This window comes from Salmo salar, chromosome ssa10 (genome assembly GCF_905237065.1).
Source record: "Salmo salar chromosome ssa10, Ssal_v3.1, whole genome shotgun sequence".
Lineage (NCBI taxonomy): Eukaryota > Metazoa > Chordata > Actinopteri > Salmoniformes > Salmonidae > Salmo > Salmo salar.
In genome coordinates this window covers 26591402-26605069 of record NC_059451.1, presented here as the reverse complement: position 1 = coordinate 26605069, position 13668 = coordinate 26591402, and the positions used below count along the sequence as shown (strand labels likewise).

The 13668-nt window shown below is 41.8% G+C and overlaps 2 protein-coding genes across 3 annotated transcripts; both read right to left on the bottom strand.

Annotated features, from left to right (window-relative positions):
• Window positions 1-158: 158 nt before the first annotated feature.
• Window positions 159-1603, bottom strand: LOC106613476 (deoxynucleotidyltransferase terminal-interacting protein 2-like). Its single transcript, XM_014215750.2, has 5 exons — window positions 1449-1603; window positions 1153-1248; window positions 848-1009; window positions 543-652; window positions 159-390 (listed from the first exon to the last, which is right to left on the bottom strand). Exons 2-5 carry the CDS (start codon window positions 1243-1245, stop codon window positions 309-311), a joined length of 447 nt encoding a protein of 148 aa, XP_014071225.2. The 5' UTR covers window positions 1246-1248; window positions 1449-1603; the 3' UTR covers window positions 159-308.
• A 3861-nt stretch (window positions 1604-5464) lies between these two features.
• gsh0 (Glutamate--cysteine ligase regulatory subunit) lies at window positions 5465-12665 on the bottom strand. 2 transcript variants are annotated; one of them, NM_001173943.1, is given in 7 exon segments: window positions 5465-6557; window positions 6695-6809; window positions 6896-7098; window positions 7347-7403; window positions 7588-7672; window positions 11596-11664; window positions 12410-12665. In NM_001173943.1, coding segments are annotated over 7 exon segments (825 nt in total). In that variant the 5' UTR covers window positions 12536-12665; the 3' UTR covers window positions 5465-6387.
• Between the last annotated feature and the right edge of the window lie 1003 nt (window positions 12666-13668).

The window sequence follows — 13668 nt, the reverse complement described above, 5'->3', positions numbered from 1 at the left end:
GCTTGAGAAATTGCTCTTTGCTATGAAGAGATTTGATTTCAATTAAAATTATACAAAAAAATAAAACAATCACAGTAAGGTACTTAATTGTTTCTCAAAAATGTGAAGATAAAAACCTTTGAATTACAAAGTCATAAAATCTGTTGATACATAATTCGTTCATGTTTATAAAACATTTAATAGATGCATCGACACTCAGACACTTTAAAAATGGTACTGTATGTGTTTAACAGGTTTCAATCAGGCATTAACATATAATGGTCTCAATACAGCCATGACTGCATTGTATACAAACATTACTCAGTCACTCACTTTCTGAACTTATTCTTCTTGCCAGCACCAATGGCTGCTTTTTCTGTCATGATCTGTTGGTATTTCTTCTTGTTGGTTCTGTTGAGGTTAAAGGGAAAGTACAAGCCATTTAAGTAGTTCATATCAAATATTTATTGTCAATTGTTATGCATTTCCATACACTATGCCAAAACCATAGTTTCAGACACGATATGAACAGCTGTACATGACAAAGGTAAAACGAAACTTACTGTCTGAACTCTGCATCAGCAAGCAACTCCTCCACCATGGTTCTCTTCCGGTCTTTCTCCGGGACACGGGAATGATAGAAGTCCACAGGGCTATCTACTACTGTAGCAACCTGGGACAAAGACATTCAAGCACAAAAAGGTTAAAATAGTTCCAAAATAAAAAGTACATTGTAAATCCTTACAGTAATTCTAGCTAAGAGTAGTGAGGAATAGTGGCTCAACGTTTTTTTCCCCCCATAGCATTGAACACAACATATGGAGCACTGGGAAAACCAAGCACAGTTGAGGGTTAGATGATTACTGACCTGGAAATACTTGGGGAATCCATCTCTATCGTTCTTATAAAACCGCTTGGGGTCCATTGCTCCACGCATTTTCAGTGCTTTGAGGTCGCCCTTTAATTCCTCTGTCATTTCAGGAGCCCGCATGTTAAACCAGCCGGCTCCAGTTGTCTTCTCCCTCTCCTCCTGAGCATGGCAAGCCAAGGGGGAAACATGCCAGTCAATGAGTGAACAAAAATGGCTAAATGTAGTAAAAATATAACTTCTCCTTGTATCACACTACTTCCTTTTCTAAATTAATAAACAAGGGTACATGGACATGTATTCACTTTGCGCTTCAGTTTCGCAGCCTGTTTGGACTCCCTGTATGGAGGCACAGCATCTCTCTTCTCAAGTTCTGGGCCAATAACACTTTTCTTCATCAACTGCCAACAGAGAAAACAAATCACAATGTAGGAGAAGCAGAAAATCTGAAAAACGCAGAGATCCATGGCAGTCAAAGGGTTGAAATTCATGAAAAACTTCCTCTCGTTATTGAATTACCCAGCCTTGCATAACTGCACAATTCATTACCAATTCTACGCCATATATCACCTTCAAAACAAAATCAATGAAAGTTATTTACCTCATCTTGGCTCTTCTGTTCCTTTAGTTTTTTCAGGGAGTTAGAGACAGTCTTTGATTTGCTGCCATCAAAATTGATGTATAATCCCCCAAGCTCCTTCACTCTCAGGCCCGGGTCAATGCGGCTGGACAACTCTTTCCTATAACAGATTGTCTCAAATAATTACCCAGGAGAGGAAGCATTGTCTAGTCTCCAACTGGTTCGCTCTTGATATGTTAATGAAAATGAATGTGAAAAGTCTTTATACGTGCTTGGCATTGCAATTCAATATTTGAGTAAATAGCTCCATTGCTTGAGATTTAAAAAAACGAAATCGTGCTATCCATTCAGAATAAAAATGGCAGTGTAGCCCTTCCAACTTATAGCCATTTTTAAATGCACAGATGACATGGTCATGAACAACAACAAAAAACAGATACTTACAATTGTGGATTTCTGCTTGTGAAGAGGACTTGTGCATCTTTATCAAAGTCTCCCTTCTGATCAACACATTCTTCCTGATCTTGCTCTTCAATGGCCTCCGTGTCACCCGCAGTGTCCCCCTCCTTTTCCTTCTCATCCACGTAGCACTGTTCATCTGACTGAAGGCCAGGTTGGGTGTCTATGACAAACAGGCCATCAGGAGCCGAGGACTGAGCAGCAGCAGCTTGAGGTCTGGATGGGCCTGCATCCTCTTCATCCTCTATATAGACAGCTTCCTCTTCACCATCAGGACCATCCCCTTCCTCCTCAGAATGCTGGCTATTGTCATCGTCTTCATCACTGCTCTCCAGTAAACTGATCACGCCAGATTTCTGTATGATGACCGTGTCTCTGGGCTCCTCTAGCTTGTCAGCGTCAGATACACTGACCTTCAGGTCCTGGATAGAGGTCACCACAACGGGCTCTGTGGTGTGAGGGGCTTCATCTTGATCAGCCCTTTCATTCTCAGGTACTATTGTGCTGCTCATGTCCATAGTCTCCTCATTAGGCAATGCCTTACATTCCTGGCTGTCTACCTCCGATTGAGGACCTCTGTGGGGGTTTACATCTATGGCCTTTTCCTCAGACACCACTATAACAGGGGACATTGCATTTTCACACACCGTTATTTTTACTGTATGATCGAGAGAGACTTGCGCATCAGCTGGTGTTATCGACTCCTGTTCTATTATCACTGGGGCGTCCGCATCTGCTGCATCCTCAGTGGACAGCTCCCTCTGCTGGTCTTCTGCTTCCACCGCAGGCTCACAAAGAGCCTCAGCAATCTCTGCATCAGCACTCTCACAGACTGTCACTGACTTCAGACTGCCGGGATCACTTTCTCATCTTTTCTGATGTTTTGCTGAGCAGGGACATCTGCCTCAGAGGTATTCTTCTCTGGCTCTTCACGGACGGTTTTCTCTATGGACTCCTGTTGTACACTAGTGACCTCTGCATCCTGAGAGACTGTCACACTCCCAGTTTGCTCCAGAGCAGATTTTGGAACTTGGATGGGCTCTGGCTCATCAATCACTACATCCTGATCCTCAAGGATCGTCTTTTCTTCACCTACTTCTATCACGGAGCACTATGGATCAGCGTTGATTGCGTCCTCTAATTGATGGTCCTCTGACACACTATCCTCTGCAAACTCAGATACACTCACCTTATCTGACTGGCATAGGGATTTCTCAACTAGTATATCCAGGGCCTTGGCTGTTAGCCGGGTAAGTGGAGCTGCCCTGGAACTGCGGTTGGATCCAGTGCGACTACTACAGGGGGTGCCCCTGTCTCTCACCAAGCTACCCAGAAGGGTATCTACACATCAGTCTGGTCAGACTCAGAGTCCGTTACAGTGGTGCCTGTCAGTTTAGGAACAGGCCACCTGCAAGTGAACCTCCTGGGAGTCATACTTGGCCCAGACTCAAAGCCCTGAGTCACAAGTCTGGAGGTCACAGGGAACTGCTTTAACCACACCTCTGCTTCTCCTGTGGAGTAGAGGGGACTTAGAGCCATCAGTGGTTTCCGCTAAATGCATGGGGATAGCATCAACAAACCAACCCGTCCTGCTTCTGGTAGCTCTACACACCGTGGATGTCTGAGCAGAGACAAGACTCAGGATCTGAAAGCTCAGTGTCCTCAGTATGATACTTTGAAGTAGTCCTTGTGCTCCTGGTCACACTGGTCTGGAAGTCAAGAACCTTGGACTCAGACACCACTGAGCTGCAAGAATTATTATGGTCCTGTTTGGCAGTCTTTGAGAACGGTCTTCCTCGGAGTCCTGGGGGCTCCGCGAATGTTTGGTCCTCTGTAGCCAGACACTGAGGAGGAACAAGAGTCTACCTCAGACACATCCTCTTCCTTTATTGCTTCAGGCTGCGCCCCGCCTGTGACTATCCTTCGGCCCCTGCGAGCCTAATAATGTTTACATATCTTGCATTACCCATCTCATATGTATATACTGCATTTTATACCATTTATTGCATCTTGCCTATGCCGCTCTGTCATTGCTCATCCATATATTTTTATGTTTATACTCTTATTCCATTCCTTTACTTAGATTTGTGTGTATTGGGTAGTTGTGTGGAATTGTTAGATTACGTGTTAGATATTGCTGCACTGTCTGAACTAGAAGCACAAGAATTTCACTGCACTCGCAACAACATCTGCTAACCATGTGTATGACCAATAAAATGTGATTTGATTTGAACAGTCCATCGCTCTCCTTCTTGGTCAAATAGCCCTTACACAGCCTGGGATGGTGTATTGCTGCGAATGCTGGTTGCGTGTGCATTGAATTCTAAATAAAATCACAGTGTCACCAGCAAAACACTATCACACCTCCTCCTCCATGCTTCACGGTGGGAATCACACATGCAGAGATCATCTGTTCACCTACTCTGCGTCTCACAAAGACACGGCAGTTGGAACCAAAAATCTCAAATTTGGACTCATCAGACCAAAAGACAAATTTAAACTGGTCTAATGTCCATTACTCATGGATTTCTTAGCCCAAGCAAGTCTCTTATTGGTGTCCTTTAGTAGTGGTTTCTTTGCAGCAATTCAACCATGAAGGCCTGATTCACAGTCTCCTCTGAACAGTTGATGGTGAGATGTGTCTGTTATTTGAACTCTGTGAAGCATTTATTTGGCCTGCAATCTTGAGGTTCAGTTCTAATGAACTTATCCTCTGCAGCAGAGGTAACTCTAGGTCTTCCTTTCCTGTGGCGGTCCTCATGAGAGCCCGTTTCATCATAGGGCTTAATGGTTTTTGCGACTGCACTTGAAGAACCTTTCAAAGTTTTTGAAATGTTCTGCATTGACTGACTTCATGTCTTAAAAGTTTTTTTATTTTACCTTTATTTAACCAGGTAGGCTAGTTGAGAACAAGCTCTCATTTGCAACTGCGACCTGGCCAAGATAAAGCGTAGCATTGACACAGAGTTACACATGGAATAAACAAAACAAACAAAATGGACTGTTGTTTCTCTTTGCTTATTTGAGCTGTTCTTAACATATGGACTTGGACTTCTACCAAATAGGGCTAAATTCCACAAATTTACTTAAGGCACACCTGTTAATTGAAATCTACTATCTACCATGTAGAAAATAGTAAAAATAATGAAAAACCCTTGAGTAGGTGTCTCCAAACTTTTGACTGGTACTATATATATATATATATTTTTTGATTTTACTGCAACTGCAAACCACAGGAGCCTGCGCTCTTGCCGTTCTGTTAATCATCAGATGGGAGTATAGGAGGTAGGGTGGCCTTGGTTAGGTAACTGAATCATGGCCACCCATTCTGGCAGGGAAAACAGTTTAGCCCCCCCCCTCTATCGATGACAGAGAGAAAGTAAATGTTTCCGTGCCCGGTCGGTAGTCGGCCATGATTACGACAAGTTCAGATAGCGGACATTGCTAATTGCGTGACTGACTGACTCATAAGAGAAAAACTGGCTTAGCACTATACCTGAACACATTTAGGTAATTTAGCAGACACTTATCCAGAGAGACTTACAGTTAACACATTCATTTTAAAATAAAACACTTAGTCTGTTTCATCATTTAATAAACCCAATTCTAGGACATGATATACAGAAAATGGCAACATGAAATATTAATTACAGTACAAGAGAGAAATCAAACTTTTTGGACCATGTCTGGAAGAAAAGCCATGATAAATAAGGCATTATAATCCAGACACTTCAGAGCTTGTAATTCATTTTCCATGCCAATCTGGAATTTTTCAGTGCTATTATGTACACAATAAAGGTGTTGAGCCTACTAATTTAAACCCTAGGAGGCACAGCCCAGTTTGGGAACCACTGTCCTAGTATATGCTCAGTAAGTACAGGGCTTAAAACATATATTAAAATGTTTGACATGACAATACTAACATCCATAAAGTATCACTAGATTTGTTTAAAATAAAATGTGTACAATCAAAAATAGTTTCTGAACTAACCATAAATGTCGATTGGAATTAGGCCTTATTCCCCCCCATTACCAATAGAGGGTGCCAGTATTATACAGTAGAAGCTGCTCATACACAGAGAGCATTAGGACTTTACATACGACTCAAGCTTTAACAACAGATCCAAATGACTCATCTCAAATACATTTTCTGATCAATTTACAATGTAAAAATATCATAGGACATTTCCATAGTGGGTTAGAGGCTGTTTCCCCTTTAAACTGCTTTAGAATAATTCTGTCATTGTACTAAAATACAAATTCTGTGGTACCAATGCATAATTTTTTCATAATACCCCATAATCCTTGATACAGCAGAAATCAAGTAGATGCAGGGAGAAAATAAGAGAAATCAGCTTTGAAACCATGTTGGATAAAAGTTTAGCTACCTATCAGTCTTTAAAACACAGCTTCCACTGCAATGCAGAAGGGTAAGTGGTTTCATTACTATGAATGCATTGGTCATGAATAACATCTGAACAACTGGTTTTCAGAGGACACGCTACAGGCTGCTTCTCTTTGCATGAACAAGGTAACCTTTTGCTTTGATGATCCCCCTGCTTTTGACTATGATGGAGTACCGCAAAACCCACTCCAACCTCCAGTCTGCCACCTTCAGGTCCTGAGTGCTCTCCTGCACTGCCTCCTGGAAGCTGGCAGCAGTAATCAGTTCTACAGGAAAAGAGACAATATGTTAATTCACTGCCCCTCAGAGCACACACACATTCTGTCTGTACCCTACTCATGTAAAACAATCTGATTATATAGTGAAAATATCACAAATTCAAATGCAAGAGCAGAGTTTTCACCTTTTGGGTCATTATGAGTCAGTAGCTGAATGTCAAACTCCTTTGCAAAAGCAGTCAAGTCAGGGGGCATCACACAGCAGGAGGCCAGATTCACCTGGTTACTACTGGGTTTCACCTAGACCAGGAGAAAATAAAACAATTCAAAACCCCAAATACACCAAAGCAATCCTAGAACAATCTGAGGGCCTCATCAACACTCACCTGGGCCCAGTTGTAGAGCTGCTCCAGGAGCTCCTTGTCCAGGTCGGAGGTGCCGATGGTAGCGATCTTGTGGCTTTGCACCAGACCCTCCAGTTCCCTCCAGGCAGGCTGCAGGTTGGCCAGGGTCTGGCTCTCTTCCTCAGGCAGAGCAGGGGGCGCAATGATCACTGAGTCCAGCTGGGACACAGCCAGGGCCTGGCAAGCTGTCAGAAACAGTCCATCTTATGAGCATGAAACTTAAAGCACAAAATTGGTTGAGGTTATGCAAACATGAATTGGGTGTGGTCCAGGAACAGACAGAACTTCACTGAAACTAACGTCTACTTTGGTCTGTTGAATTTTGATATGACAGCATGATCAGGTTTATAGACTATGGCACATGCCAAATGACTTTTGGCAGTCACTGAGTCAATATGGTTCTTTGCTTATTTGTAACAAATGTAATACTCACCCTTATCTACTGCATCTTTGATTGAAGAGAGGTCTGCCTCGCAAATAAATAGTTTGACTGTAAAGCAAGAATATGGACATGTTAATGATAAAAGCAACCCTTCGGCAAGGTAACAGGAAAGGCATTTTTGTCATGCAATTCACATACTGAGCTCAGAACTCCTCATGTCAATGCCACACTACGGTCTCATATCCTCACTATGTCCATTGTCATGAAAGCCATAAGTAACAGTAAAACTCACCTGAAACCTTCAGCTCCTCTCTCTCCTCAGGTGTGATTGCTTCTGTAGCTTGAGGGATGGAGCAGTCAATTGTGTCTGGTAAGTCCTAAATAAATAGGTGTCAATCAATATTAGAACATGTACTCAAACTACAACAAAAGTTTGTAAAAAAATTAAAATAAAATGAAGCTTAAAATTACATAAAGAACAAGAAGAAACTTCAATAGTGCCTCCACTTTGTCCAAATACGAACCCAGAATTTCTGTTTCACAATCTTGTGGGATTTCATTGCAGGATTGCTCCAATAAGCTTTGGCTGTGTGTACGTAACGCACAGTTCAGACGCCGAATTTATGGCGAGTCGAACTGAATGGAAATGAAGAGCGGGCTGGCAACACTACAGCCAGACTTCCTCGTTGGTTTGGGGGCTAAGGTTTTAAGGCATAACAATGATCTCTCAATGTCCTCCACCTACGAATCCGAGACCATGAATGTGCGTGTTTGTAGCGAAGCAATCTTTATTTGCATGCAATTACCATTTCTCCCGACAGTGGAAGAACTGCTCGCTCTGGCATGCTGCATGAAACAGGTGTGCTTCATTTGCAGGGTGCCGAATATGCGGCGGAGGCTGCCGAACTATCATCAAAAGTCAGACGAGGTGCACTTAATGGTTTCAGACAGCCCTCTATTCCCGCCCTTCCAATGAGAAAATGACAGAACTATCACCGCATCGAATTTAAAATATGTTTTAACTAGGGCTTAGACCCCCCCTCATCTGTATTCACTGAGCGTGCTGAAGCAGATTAGCAGAAATACCACAGGGCAAAGCCACGCCAACCTCACAGCAGAAGCACATGTAGAACCTTTCGCAGGCAACTTTGCATGAACGATCAAAATGACAGTTCCCTTTCATCAGTCTGAGGAATTCTTTGCAGTCAGACAGCTATTTTGTTTTCCCAGGAGAAGAACGCTATCGCGTAGAAGTAACCAATGGTTACACAAGTACTGTTCATTATAGAGCCATCCCTTTTCATTTATGCTAGATGTAAAATGTTAGCTGATCAGAGATACTGTGGACACTTGGTCACCATGGGAACTTGGTAAAAAGATTATGGACACTATAATCGGTGTTTGGAAGTTGGGTTAATAGCTGTTTTGTAGCTATGTAGAAATAAAACATGCATGGGAAATACAGCTAGGCTATGTGGTAGACACACAGGAGAGGAGTGCTTCTGTGGGTATAGTTGTATACCATGGGATAAAGACTATAGAACAAAAAGGTAGTTGATGCTGGATAGTAAATGCCGAAAAAAAACCTTAGTTCAAACAAATTTTCAGAAATAATCAAAGCACTTTCATGTAGTGGATAAATTAGTCTTTAAAGCGTATGCATAGCAATAATATATATATATATATTTTTTACAAAAAAAACGCAGATGCTATGCAGCTACAATAGCCTTTATCAGTGTGACGAACTTCAATGCATTCGCAAAGTTCAGACCCCTTCACTTTTTCGTTACAGCCTTATTCTAAAATGGATTCAATAGTCCCCCCCCCCAAATCTACACACAATAACCCATGACAAAGCAAAAACAGATACAATTTTTGCTAATTTATCAAGTCGGGGCTCTGGCTGGGCCCCTTAAGGACATTGAGACTTGTCCTGAAACCATTTCTGTGTTGTCTTAGCTGTGTTCTTAGGGTTGTTGTCCTGTTGGAAGGTGAACCTTCACCCCAGTCTGAGGTCCTGAGCGCTCTGGAGCAGGTTTTCATCAAGGATCTCTCTGTACTTTGCTTTGTTCATCTTTGCCTCGATCCCGACTAGTCTCCCAGTCCCTGCTGCTGAAAAACATCCCCACAGCATGATACTGCCACAACCACTATGCTTCACCGTAGGGATGGTGCCAGGTTTCCTCCAGACATGACGCTTGGCATTCAGGCCAAAGAGTTCAATTTTGGTTTCATTAGACCAGAGAAACTTGTTTCTCATGGTCAGAGCCCTTTAGGTGTTTGTGGCAAATTCCAAGCTGGCTGTCATGTGCCTTTTACTGAGGAGTGGCTTCTGTCTGGCCACTCTACCATAAAGGCCTGATTGGTGAAGTGCTGCAGAGATCATTGTCCTTCTGGAAGGTTCTCCCATCTCCACAGAGGAACTCTAGAGCTCTGTCAGAGTGACCATCGAGTTCTTGGTCACCTCCTTGACCAAGACCCTTCTCCCGATTGCTCAGTTTGGCCAGCTCTAGGAAGAGTCTTGGTGGTTCCAAACTTCTTCTATTTAAGAATGATGGAGGCCACTGTGTTTTTGGGGACCTTCAATGTTGCAGAAATTTTTTGGTACCCTTCTCCAGATCTGTGCCGACACAATCCTGTCTCGGAGCTCTACGAACAATTCCTTCGACCTCATGGCTTGGTATTTGCTCTGACATGCACTGTCAACTGTGGGACCTTATATAGACATGTGTGTGCCTTTCCAAATAATGTCCAATCAATTGCATTTACCACAGGTTGACTCCAAGTTGTAGAAACGTCAAGGATGATCAATGGAAACAGGATGCACCTGAGCTCAAATTAGAGTCACATAGCAAAGGGTCTGAATTGTTATGTAAATAAGGTATCCGTTTTTTTAAATAGATTTTCAAAAATGTCTAAAAACCTGTTTTTGCTTTGTGGTATTGCGTGTAGATTCCTTTTAGGCAAGTCAGTTAAGAACAAATTCTTATTTACAATGACAGCCTAGGAACAGTGGGTTAACTGCTTTGTTCAGGGGCAGAACGACAGATTTTTACCTTGTCAGCTCGGGGATTCAATCTAGCAACAAAGATTGATGAGGAACATTTGTTTAATCCATTTTAGAACAAGGCTGTAATGTAACAAAATGTGGAAAAAGGGAAGGGGTCTGAATACTTTCCAAATGCACTGTATGTGGTATTGAGTGGGTGGATGGAGTGTGATGCCTCTCCAGTTTTTCCGCTGCAGTCATTTAGCTGTGGCGCTGCGCCACGGTAAAATCATTGCCACCAGGCCAAAAAAATATTTAACATGAACAATATTTCTGCCGAGGAGCACTCTGAAGATGCTAGAGCAGTCCAGATGTAGTTTTCCTCTGCAAACAAAACAACAAATGAATAGATAAATCAGACAACCCATAGTATAATAGTTTCTAGTTCCCTGGTCAGCCTGTTGTGTGTTCAAGTTATGAGTACCATAGGGAGGAAAACATGCATTCCGATAAGCAGTCAATGCACAACAATTCTGGCAATCGCAAGGAAAACAGCAGTTTTAATGGCCTTTATTAAAAAGAGGGGGATCCCAGCTTTCCATTCCTACTTTATTTCTCAACTCCTAAATATCTGTGAACTGCACCATTTTAAACCCTGAGTTTGCAGTGAGTGCATTGGGAGAGTGGGACTAAATGTAACATGGGTCAATTGTAGGGTAACTTGGGGTAAAACACAATACCTGTAATTATTTGTTGGGGAGCGACTTAAATTGTGGTAACAGATTACATGCTTAGTTGAACAAGAGTAGTGGCAATCAGGGAAAGTGTTTGGGGGGGGGGAGGGGGGGAAATGGTGACATGAAGTCATTTCTGTTACCCTAGGTGACCCCAAGTTATCCTAACAGGTTGGCCTACATTATACATTTACATTTTAGTCATTTAGCAGACGCTCTTATCCAGAGCGACTTACAGTAATGAATACATGATAAAAAAATAAATAAATTGGTACTGGCCCCCCGTGGGAATCGAAACCCACAACCCTGGCGTTGCACACACCATGCTGGCGTTGCACACACCATGCTCTACCAACTGAGCCACAGGGAAGGCGTGTTGATGTACTGTGTTGATGCAAGTTTTTTTTTTTTTTTATAAATCAATAGGATGCTAACTAGTTAAAAGATCACATTTGGGATCTAGCTAATTATTAGTCCAATAGGTTAGATGCAGATAGGCAACCCGTGCTTCAGCCCATTCATTTATAGCAACTAGAGATCAATAAATAAACAAATAAATAAAAGGAAACTGCCTAACCGTTGGTGAAGTTGGTGGTGGTATCGTGGCAAACCACTCACTAAGTGTAGCTCGAACACAGTCTTGAATCTGTAATGGTAAAAAAAAAAGTATTAAAAGAGTGGACTGTAAATTAATGGAAGTTTTAACATGTTTGCTATAAACAACACTTCGTAACTAGGTAGGGCTTTCAATGATGCCTACAGATCACTCAATGATGCTGTGAAAGATTGCCAGACATGGAAAGTATAGGATTATTTTGTACACTGCTGGCAGTTAGTGTCTTGGACAGTATGAAAATGTGCGCATTATTAAGTTCTGATCCAGAGCTATGGCTTACTATACAACATCAACACTATTAAATGCTAAATGGAGATTCTTCGCTACACTTACGAGTCAAGTTGGGCACAGCTTCAAGGAAATCGTTTTATGATTGTTCTCCATGCCGAATTAAAGCTGGCCTTCTATAATCTACACAAGATAAGTCAAACCAGGTCCTGCCAAATCCTGGCTTTGTTCATTTAAAATGTCCTCATGAATCTTTGAATCTGACTATCAGGTGACTCATGACCCTGACAGGGCTTGCAATACAGCCATAAACGTCAGACTACATAACGCGAACTGATGTTTTCTAATGACGTAATGGGGATAGATATAGGAAAGACAACGCATGGTTGTTGAGCTACCAAACGCACTAATTTACGTCGAGGCCATGGTTTTTCAAGCTAGTTAGCAACAACATTATCTAGCCAGTTAGCTGACCAGCCGTGATGCACTCGTTTCAAACGTCTTACATTAGCTAGCTAGTTATGACAGAGTCAATGGTCAGTCTTACCTCTTCACTAGGTGAAGACGGACATTTTTTCTTGAGTCGGCTACGGTTTACTAAATTTCCCGTGTGCAGATTCAATGTCGTAGCATGGTTGAGAAGCACCTTAGCACCGGTGGTGTGAGTTTCCATGTGGTGTCCTTGGTTGTCAGTAAATATATCGTAGTAAAACACCCTTTTAAGCAATCCAGTAACTTGTCCAGTTATTTAATTCTGCAGCTAGCGACAGGACTCACCGCGTTTCAAAAACAGTACCTCTGTGAATTACTGAATTGCATAAGTACCGGTAGTTTATTTTGCTGGTGGAAACTATAGCTATGAGCACGCCCACCTTATAACGGTGCGTTGTGTGCAAAATCCGGCATGGATTTATGTGGAATTTAGCACCCTTTTGACCAATATGTTGTTACGGTTCAGGACTGTACTGACACTTGTAATGTACATTAATCATGACTCAGCTTGTTTCAAGAGAGACATTTTCCTTTTTAATTCAACATGAATATCACCACCAGTAACCAGGTTTCCATCCAACCTTTTTATGCTTAGTAACATACATGTTGGGTAAAAAATGTGACAGGTCTGATGGAAAAATAACATTTTTAGGTAAACGTTCAAAATGTTGTAAAAAAAAAAATACGCCAAACTACGTGGGACTTTTACTTCAAATAAAAATAAAATAAAATCAAATGTATTGGTAACATACATGTGTTTAGCAGATGTTATTGCGGGTGTAGCGAAATGCTTGCACTTCTAGCTCTGACAGTGCAGTAATATTTAACATATACCCAAAAAACATGTATAGTTGACGTCGGAAGTTTACATTAACACTTAGGTTGGAGTCATTAAAACTCGTTTTTCAACCACTCCACAAATTTCTTGTTAATAAACTATAGTTTTGGCAAATCGGTTAGGACATCTACTTTGTGCATGACACAAGTAATTTTTCCAACAATTGTTTACAGACAGATTACTTCACTTATAATTCACTCTATCACAATTCCAGTGGGTCAGAAGTTTACATACACTAAGTTTGCTGTGCCTTTAAACAGCTTGGAAAATTCCAGAAAATAATGTCATGGCTTTAGAAGCTTCTGTTAGGCTAATTGAAATCATTTGAGTCAATTGGAGGTGTACCTGTGGATGTATTTCAAGGCCTACCTGCAAACTCAGTGCCTCTTTGCTTGACATCATGGGAAAATCAAAAGAAATCAGCCAAGACCTCAGAAAAGAAATTGTAGAACTCCACAGGTCTGGTTCATCCTTGG